This window comes from Paramisgurnus dabryanus, chromosome 7 (genome assembly GCF_030506205.2).
Source record: "Paramisgurnus dabryanus chromosome 7, PD_genome_1.1, whole genome shotgun sequence".
Classification (NCBI taxonomy): Eukaryota; Metazoa; Chordata; class Actinopteri; order Cypriniformes; family Cobitidae; genus Paramisgurnus; species Paramisgurnus dabryanus.
The window spans coordinates 23,014,687-23,024,466 of record NC_133343.1 but is presented as its reverse complement, the minus strand read 5'-3'; the positions used below and the strand labels follow the sequence as shown (position 1 = coordinate 23,024,466).

General features: G+C 38.8%; 1 protein-coding gene across 4 annotated transcripts in view; it reads right to left on the bottom strand.

The window, feature by feature from the left end:
* Positions 1 to 1,800: 1,800 nt before the first annotated feature.
* lrp8 (low density lipoprotein receptor-related protein 8, apolipoprotein e receptor) overlaps positions 1,801 to 9,780 on the bottom strand; it is a 248,637-nt gene continuing 240,657 nt past the window's right edge. Inside the window, exons 18-19 of one of the 4 annotated variants that reach the window (XM_065272699.2) lie at positions 9,210 to 9,397; positions 1,801 to 5,356 (exon numbers count right to left, since the gene is read on the bottom strand). In XM_065272699.2, coding sequence (XP_065128771.1) covers positions 5,318 to 5,356; positions 9,210 to 9,397 — 227 coding nt within the window. In that variant the 3' untranslated portion in view covers positions 1,801 to 5,317. Of the gene's footprint in view, positions 9,398 to 9,780 lie in introns of all 4 variants that reach the window. The other 3 variants (XM_065272700.2, XM_065272696.2, XM_065272697.2) reach the window with 3 other exon arrangements.

Genomic DNA, 9,780 nt, shown 5'->3' with positions numbered 1-9,780 from the left:
TCTTGGGGGACAGCAGCAATTAAGGATCGGGAAAAAAAATCTTCTCGAAAGATAGCAAGATTAAAATCCTGTTTAAGGACTTAACATTATTTTTCTTGAGCCTACCACAATGGGAAAAAGAACCAAAGGCACAACATAAAATGATGATCGGGATTGCGTAGATAGGTCAATTGCTCATTGTGTAGGATTTGCTGAAAACATTACATTCATACTTATACAAAAATGCTGGGTTCTTTCAACCACTTGACTAGAAAATGTCCATATTTTATGGGTTAAAACAACCCAGGGTACCATCATTTTACACGTATACCTGTAGGACTGATCCAACAAAACCAGACAACACATACAATTTAGCTATTTGATAGTGTGAATTAGCCTTAAATGTTTAAATCATCACTCCTCTGTATTCCATAAAAGCATCTCGTCTTAAAGGGACACTGCACTTTTTTTGAAAATATGCTAATTTTCCAGCTCCCCTAGAGTTAAACATTTGATTTTTACAGTTTTGGAATCCATTCAGCTGATCTCCGGGTCTGGCGGTACCACTTTTACTATAGCTTAGCATAATTCATTGAATCTGATTAGACCATTAGCATCACGCTAAAAAAATAACCAAAGAGTTTTGATATTTTTCCTATTTAAAACTTGACTCTTCTGTAGTTACATCGTGTACCGACAGAAAATTAAAAGTTGCGTTTTTTCTAGGCAGATATGGCTAGGAACTATATTCTCATACTGATGTAATAATCAAGAACTTTTCTGCTGTAACATGGCTGCAGGAGGCGCAATGATATTACGCAGTGCCCGAAAATAGTCCCCTGTTATTAAAAGATACTAAGGGGACTATTTTTGGCTGCTGTGTAATATCATTGTGCCTCCTGCAGCTGTGTTAAAATATCAAAACTCTTTGGTTATTTTTTAGCACGATGCTAATGGTCTAATCAGATTTAATGGATTATGCTAAGCTGTGCTAAAAGTGGTAGCGCCAAACCCAGAGATCAGCTGAATGGATTCTAAAATCATAAGGATCAAAAGTTTAACTTATTTTCAAAAAAAGTGGAGTGTCTCTTTAAAACACGTCACAGTGCGGAACAAAGAGCAATAGTGACGCGTCCTGTCCTCAGTGCCATGGCAACCTCATAAAAAATCATCACATCCACCAAAACTGTCAGCTCTATCCTGACAGCCACTGGAGTTTCCCCATTATGCTGAGGTCTCCCTGGAGGCTAATACTCACCGCAGATATTAGCAAAATCACACTGTGCACGGTGGGGGAAGTTCCTCTTTCCATTACCAGACACTGTGCTCCTGTCCCCCACCCCCCATCTCCTCTGGGGATCCAGGAATAACAGGCATGGAAACATACACCAATCATGAGCTAGTATCTGGGGTACGGTAAATTTATGCTGACCAAGTCATTTTAACAATGATTGAGAGCTGGACACGTGTTGAAAAAGCCAATTAAAATGAAACAAGACAGAGACGAATAGAGAAAGGATTTTCAACAATATAATATATCAATATATAGATATTTATCAACAGCTCGAATTTCATAGAAACGTGAGTGAGACCATTTTGGCATACAGTACAGATATTCCATGTAAGTACAGTTAAAGCCCCTCCCTTTTCCCCCACCCGCAGACACAAATAAAACGAAACATTATTGGAAAATATACATGAACACAAACAAGGCACCAATAAATTAAACTGTAAAACTGTAATGCTCTTGCAACAATGAGTTGAATCTATTAAATAGTATTACAATTTAATTTAGCTATTAAATAAATGTCCGAACAAAAATTAAACACCCTATGTTAAAAAGCAAACACAAAATTAAAATATGAAAACACTTTGGCAGATTATTCATTTTAGTTACAATCAAGTAGTAAAGAAATCCAGTGCTCTCGAGTACAAATACCATAAATTCATATACGGCCTACGCTCTTTCTCATCCAGGAGACTAATATACACAATTTTCTTCTTTTTACAAGAAACGTTTAAAACTTTATCAAAAGTTTCGTTATATGAAAACATATTTACAATTCGGACTGCAACGTTCACCCTTTCCCCATCCTATGTAACCATATACACAGTGCAGAAGGCTTCTTGAAAAAAAGTTTGTGCAACAAACAGAGTACAAAATGTCTCCGATACAGTTTACGAAATGACCACGGCGTCCTCAACTGACGGGAATGACAGACCCTCTCCTGAAATTGAATACCTACGCAACGTACAGTTCAAGTAATAAACATCATGTCAACATGATCTCGTAGGGGAAATCAAAATTGAGGTCCAAATAGGGAATGTTGCGGAGGACCAGTCCAAAAACAAGTAGCACTGTTTCAGGAGAGGTTTCAGCTCATTTATCCAGTGTGCCGTCTGTTGTGAGAGAAAGTTAGCCCTTTGGAAAGCAATGTCCTACTTGTTGGGCTGATGGGAATGGCGGGGTAGACAGTGATGAGGAGGGGTTACAGACATCACGGATGTTAGTCACAGTGGATGGGGTGAAGGAGCAGCGCGGCGGGTCCTTGCAGTGCTGAAGGCAGGACTCGCCATTACATATGCATAGAGTAAGAATGATGGACGACGGTCACAAAGCTCAGATTATTATCTATAGAGGCAGAGAATCAGTTTCTGAAGGGTCTAAAAGCCTTTGCCAGGACCATATCAATTTTAAAACACGTATTTATCGACTACGAGTCCCACACGTACTAAATTGTAACGCGTTAAGTGTTTGTAGAAACCTTGAAGGCTAGAGAGCTCAATGCGAGAAAGTTTCCCATAAAAACGTTTTTTTTTTAATTATTATTGAGCTAACTCTAGAACAGCACCTGATAACAATGATGACGTCGGGGTTGGGAAAAATAACCGATGTGCATAACGCCTCTTAACCGAGAGTGATCGTAAAATAATTTATGATTCACACTGCAGTCTATAAAAACACGTGAAGCAGTGCTTACCCTGTATTGCTAGTCTGAGATTCATTCGAATCAAAAACTAAAATGTTTCACATTTTCAGAACTAGTACTCTATATACTGAAACATAAACAGTCATGTTAAAAAATGATAAGGAGACTGATAACAGTGGCGACAATAGGCCTGTTAGCTCTGAATCATCTCCAAGCATATGTTGGGCAGAAACAAACACCTCCACGTACCAGACTGCCCCCTTTAAGAGGTCACACTTACAGTACTAGTCTATCTAACCAAACAAACCTTCACCTATGACCGCATACAAACATTTAATTCCTCATGAAACATATTAAACCAGCATAAGGTGAAATGATGATCTGGCTTAAAGGGGACATACCACGAAAATCTGACTTTTTCCATGTTTAAGTGCTATAATTGGGTCCCCAGTGCTTTTATCAACCTAGACAACGTGAAAAAGAGACAGTTACTTAGTTTTGATAAACCATTCTTTGCAAGCATGCGAAAAAATGGTAATTGAAATATGGCTCCCCTTGTGATGTCAGAAGGGGATAATACCACCCCTTAATCTGCACTATCCAACCACTCCACTGCCATTTAGTACAGAGATCAACTCTTACACACACACACCTACAAAAGGACAATTTTAACATGTTATAATAAATAATCTATATGATATTTTGAGCTAAAACTTCATATATGTACTCTAGGGACGCCGAAGATTTATTTGACATCTTAAAAAAGTCTTGTGAAATGTCCCCTTTAAAGGGATAGGTCACCCAAAAATACAAATTCTGTCATCATTTACTAACTCTCATGTTATGGTATGAGTTTTTTTCTTCTGTTCAACACGAATAAAGATATTTTGACAACATTTCATTTTGAGGTGAACTATCCCTTTAAGCTGGTTTAGCTTAACCAAGAGGGTCTTCAAAACATTAAGTACCACCCTTCACAGCTTGGTTGCATACTAAGACCAGCAAACAACCTTTAGCCGATTAAGTTGTTTCATTTTCCATACAGCTGTCCAATCAGTCAACCAGCTAGTGTCGCAGAAATAACCAAGCATTCATTCATCTTGCGGAGACAATACTAGATGTACAGGAAGTGTATATATTCAGACACTCATCATTTCCTGTGCCACTTGTTAAGAAGATGACGGTTTGGAGCAATGCTTTGATCTACGACTATAATCTATCACGCCATTAAGCCGTGCAATATGGCAGGCAGTGCCTTGTTGTCAATATGCTAAATGCTAAAGAGTTTTATCTGATGCATGACGAGTGTAGGGGAGGAGAGGACGCAATTTCGTTTGTGCGAGAGATCTGGTTTTAAGATATGAACAAACAGCTTTTTAGCCATTGTCAACCCTGGCTGCCGTATCTATAAAGATTGTATTCGTAAACCGATGTCCTGAGTTAAATTTGTGGAGATGAAAAGAAAGATTTGAGTTGGTCCTATTTTTTGGAAGCATGGAAGACCCAGTGCTGGTGAAATAAACGTTTATGGAAATATGCATTGGAATGTGAACGCGTTTATCATCAGATAGTAAATGCAGATCTTTGAAAAAGACCTGACGTCAGTAAATATGGAAGACTTGGTATGAAAGTATACTGGAAGTATATTGAACGATATTACGAATAGTGAGCTTTATTTTATGGGGTATTGTTTGCATGCATAACCTCAAATTATAATGCAAAATACATTTGTATGCATAGTGGGATTTGTTTTAGTAGAGTGCGTGCATATTTGTATTCCTCCCCGTCCTCTTTTCGTCCTATTTCTTTACATTCTGACAGAATGAATTACCCAAAATTCAATACACTCTCAGAAAAATGGTATAAAAGCTGTCACTAGGGTAGTACCGTAAAAAGTACACCTTGTACCTAAATGGTACATATTAGGACCACCACAGTGACAACTTTTGCATAATTTTTCTGACAATGTGTGTGTTATGGTCATAGCTAAGCTCAAACAGTATTTCTACTGAAAGGAATTACGACACAAACACAGTGGGAGGAGCCACTGAGGGTTAGCGACTACAGTACAGTGATGAACTACAGGGTTAGTCATCATTAAGCAGCAATGCTTACTATTGCTACAGACAGCAAGAATGGGTTTACGTAGTTTAATTCAGAACTACTGATTATTGCCCAAAGTAGATCGATTGAGGGCTTAAGAGACGAAAAGAGACTTTTGGAGAAAACAAACCCAGTTTGCAGCAAGCAGCTGTGCCCAGCGAGTGCTCGTGTGTCCTTTTGGCTCTCTGTGTCTCGCTGTGTTTGTGTGATCTCCTCTGGAGACCAAAGGGCATTGACGGAAGCAGAAACTGAGAACTAAAGGATGGAGGGTTTCTGGGATGGAGGAGAGAAAGCGAAAATCGCCCTCAAGGTAGTCCGTCATCGTCCGGACCGAGCGCCACGCGCTGCAGAGAGCAAAATAAAAAGCAATTACACACAGACACGAGAGAGAGAGAAAAATAATATATGAAGAGTTCAGACGCAAAACACTTTAAGTGCGTCTGACATGTTGTAATGGGCATTTTATCAGACTCTCTTGTATATGTTCACTAAGTTCACTTTAATGGCAATGCTATTAGTCAGTAATTGAAATGCCTTATTTTCAAAAATGTCATTTCATTAGTATTTATATTTGACTGTCTTTCGCTGCACACCCCTTTAAACTATGTGAACCCACATAAGGTTTTTTATAAAAATAGACATTATTTTATCAATTTAGCCTACTACAAATTATGTGGGTTGATGACTCTTTTAAATTAAATTAAATTAATTAAATTCAGGCATGCCCAAATCATTGGGTCTCATTCACCAATTTACACGCACACTTAGGCCTTGTCCACACGGACACGGGTATTTTTATAACCGTGCCTTTTTTTATGAGGTGTTGTCGTGTAGACAGTAAAACCAGGGTTTTTGCCTTGCGACGTCACATTTTTATTAGGCTTCGGATGGCTTCATGTAAGCGGAGATTGGTTTTAAACCAAGCATTTTTTTAAACCGCAGGAGGATTATAAAAATACCCGTGTCCGTGTGGACCAGGCCTTAAACTTCTCACAAAAACTTTCCGCCAAATTCACAACACGTGCATATGCACATGACTTTGGTTGGTAATTCGCATAAAACACTTTCCGCAGCGCTAGTCCACAGAAAATTTTAGAGTAGTTTGTCATAGAAGCAAAAGAGCTCGAAATGAAATCCATATTTATTATTGGTGAAGTTTCGTTTTGCATTTTTTATTTGGAATGTTTTGCCGTCGCTGGAGGAAGCCGGTGCTATCCACCGACCGGAGTAACATATTGGATGCGTTTACTAATATGACATTTAATTTATATGACAGAGATGCGCATCTGTATCTAAAATAGACAGACAGGTGATCAAGTGATTGACGTTTGGACTTCTTATTACATTTACATAAAGTTTACATTAGACATTAAGCAGATGCTTTCATATAGAGCTTTAAAAAGTGAGGAAGGTAAGCGGGAAGTAGGCTATAATAATGTGTAATATAATGTATATAATAATAATAATAATATAGATCATGTATAATCATATATAATACAGAAAATATTATAATATAAAATATAATACATTTACATTTTATATATCAACATTATTATAAACATTATAATTATAGTCTGGTATTTTATTATAGCTTATACCACGGGTCTATTGAATGCTGTATTCTGATTGGCTGAGAAATGTTCTGTGGGTATGCATTAATTTCTGATAACCGCACACATAACTTGTCAAATGTCTTAAAAATAGGCACCAGAGCAATGTTTGTGGTAATCGTGGTATAAGAGGAATAATTGACTCCGGTCCTTTGAATCATTTGAAAATAATGCACACTCCGCTTCGCGTCGTGCCGCATTGCACCTTGGGTGTGCATTATTTTCTTATAATTAAATGGCCCGTCGTCAATTATTCCTTACGTACGCGACTATTGCTTAAAAGTGGTTTTAGGTTTTCTTGAATTTTTGCTTAAATTTAAAAAAAAAAATTAAGACGAGGTTTTTGTTGAATCATGATTTGTTTGTGAATATGCACATCTCACGCACAAATTTGCTTATAGTGAATGAAACCCATTCTTCTTATACTGCATTGTTGTCAATTTCTAAAAAAATCTCCAGTCAATCTTCACTGTTATTTCTGAGAAAAAGGCTTCGGTTAATATCCTTTTATATTCAGTAAACCTTCTTTAACAAAGTAAAAAAACCTTGCAGCTCGACGTACGCGTGCCGCTTTTTATCCAATCCATATTCCATGCACCTAAAGGACTTTGCTGAAAAATTGTTGTGGCATTTAACGGATTCTTGCCAACAAGCTGGTATTTCAGAATGTCCTGAGGTCTGGATTAAACCGATTTGAAGCTAAAGTAATTGATGGACGTATAATATGTTCCCAGAGGATTCTGTCAATATCATTATTGCATTTTTTTTTACAAATGTGGCATTTTGCATCTGAGCTTTTCATATGAAGAACAAAGGAGTATAAGAAAAAAACAGAGAGAAAGAAAACCATTAAAGGAAGATAAGGCACTGCTAAAAAACTACTTAAACCAGTCTAAGCTTGATTGGCCAGGAGGTCAATTATACAAATTTAAGGGCTCGTTATAGTTGTGTGTAGGTCCTACGATGTAGCCCCGACGGCGTAGGTTCCGAGTCGGTTTTCATTTATACTTTTGCGTTGTTGTCCGCGTCGATGTTCAAACACACGCGTAAACCGCTGGTAGGCAGTATCCATGCGTGTAACCACAGTAGCAGCGCGACCGTCAATGAAGAAGCAGCTTGGCAAGTTAACCCACAAACGAAGAAAAAACAGCAACTTGTTGTGTATGATTTGAGAAGACCAGCAATGATGGAAGTACATAAACAGCGACCTTTGTTGGAGTTTGAGTTAAATCACTCCTCAACTTAGCTCCTCTTTGTTTTCATCATTGCAAACGAAAGTATCTATGACACAGTTTTTTTAACCTGATGGGAGGGGTCCTGGTGGACCAATCACAGCGCTTGCGATCCGCATAGAACTGACGCGCTGTTAAAAATTTGGCGAGGTGCACATCAGGATACGCAGAGCTACACAGGCTTCAGATAACCTACCGTGTAGCTACGGCATAGAGCTTACGCACGACTATAAATCGGCCTTTACAAGTAGTTTACCCGAAAATTAAGATTCTGTCATTATTTACCCACTATTTTGTACACAAAGGAAGATATTTTGAGCAATGTTGGTTACCAAATAGTTTTTGAGCACTTTTGACTTCCATAATATTATTAAATGTGCTCTTGATTTCTTACAAACATTGCTCAGAATATCTTCCTTTGTGTTCATCAAAACAAATAGATTTATACAGGTTTGTACCAACTTGAGAGTGAGTAAATTATGGCAGAATTTCTATTTTTGGTGAACTATCGCATTAAGACCACAAAAAAACAACAGTTTAGACTGGTTTAAGGTATTTTTTTCCTGCAGAGAGGGATTGAGAAACATCTAATATGCTCCTCACACAGACACACACTGAACAGTGTGATGTGTGTGCCATTGAAGAGAATCCTGTTGTGCCACTGGGGCGACCCACCACACTTCTGTTACACAGCAGATGTCTCAATATCTGCTTGTGCTTGACATGTCGACTATACAGTAGCACAGGAACCTCAGCTTCAACATTCAACATCTGCCCAACTGCTCTCAACAACTTTACCTCCATGTTTACCATTTCAGCCTACGCTTACAGTAACTAAAACCCATGAATAAATCTTTACTTCACCTGAATAATAAAATGAATGACAATACGCTATAAGATTGTCCAGCCGTATAAGGTGCTCATTGCTAAAGAAAGTATATTAAAAATAACCGTGGAATAATGGGCGAGCGCTATTTCGAAGTTTTCAAACATGGAACGCATTTAACGCTTGACACACAACGCAAAGACTATGGAAGCGAAAACGACTATTAAACATACATGTGAAAAAAAACATTTAAATATAATGTAAAGGAGGTGATGAATGGGTGGATTCATTGTGTGTATGACACAAGAGACAGTGTAAGGCCAATCTCTCCCCTAATCGCACGACGAGCCATGTCTGATGAGCTTTGTCTTAGCCCCGCCCTCCTTTCATCACTATCCAATTGATCGACTCCCTTTGTTCACTTTGCACTGGATAGCATAGGTGTCGTTGTGTACCAATGAGCTGCCTGGTCAGGGATACTGCCCCCCAGTGGCAGTGCTAGGTATGGCTGTCTGGCACTGCCACTCACAGCAGGGTAGACGTGGCCAATCTGCTCGCTGCGGCCGATGTGGATCTCGTCGTCGTCGTCTTCCGTGGTCTTGCGGTAAACAGGGTTGTCGAAGTTCATGCTCTTGGTGTTTCTTCTCCTCCAGTTGCGCCACACCAGGTATCCTCCGGTACACAGCAGACCGATGACCACTGTGGCAAGGATAGGAACTGCATGCGTTTAACACACAGTCAACAAACACGGCGGGAGCGTTAACACAGCCAGGGGACACAGAGCGGCGCTGAATGACACGCAAACCAGCACAAGCACCCGCACACAAACCTAAAGGTGCATCATGGCAGACCTGGGGGAAATGTTATTTTTAAATTGTTTCCAATGTCACACATTTAAAGGAAAACACCACCGTTTTTTAAAATATTTTACTATGTTCTTACCTCAACTTAGATGAATCAATACATACCTATCTTTTTACAAAACACTTCAGTGCACTAAATCTTTGTTCAGAGTGTCATGAATATGTTAGCATTTAGCCTAGCCCCATTCATTCCTTAGGATCCAAACAGGGATGAATTAAGAAGCCACCAAACACTTC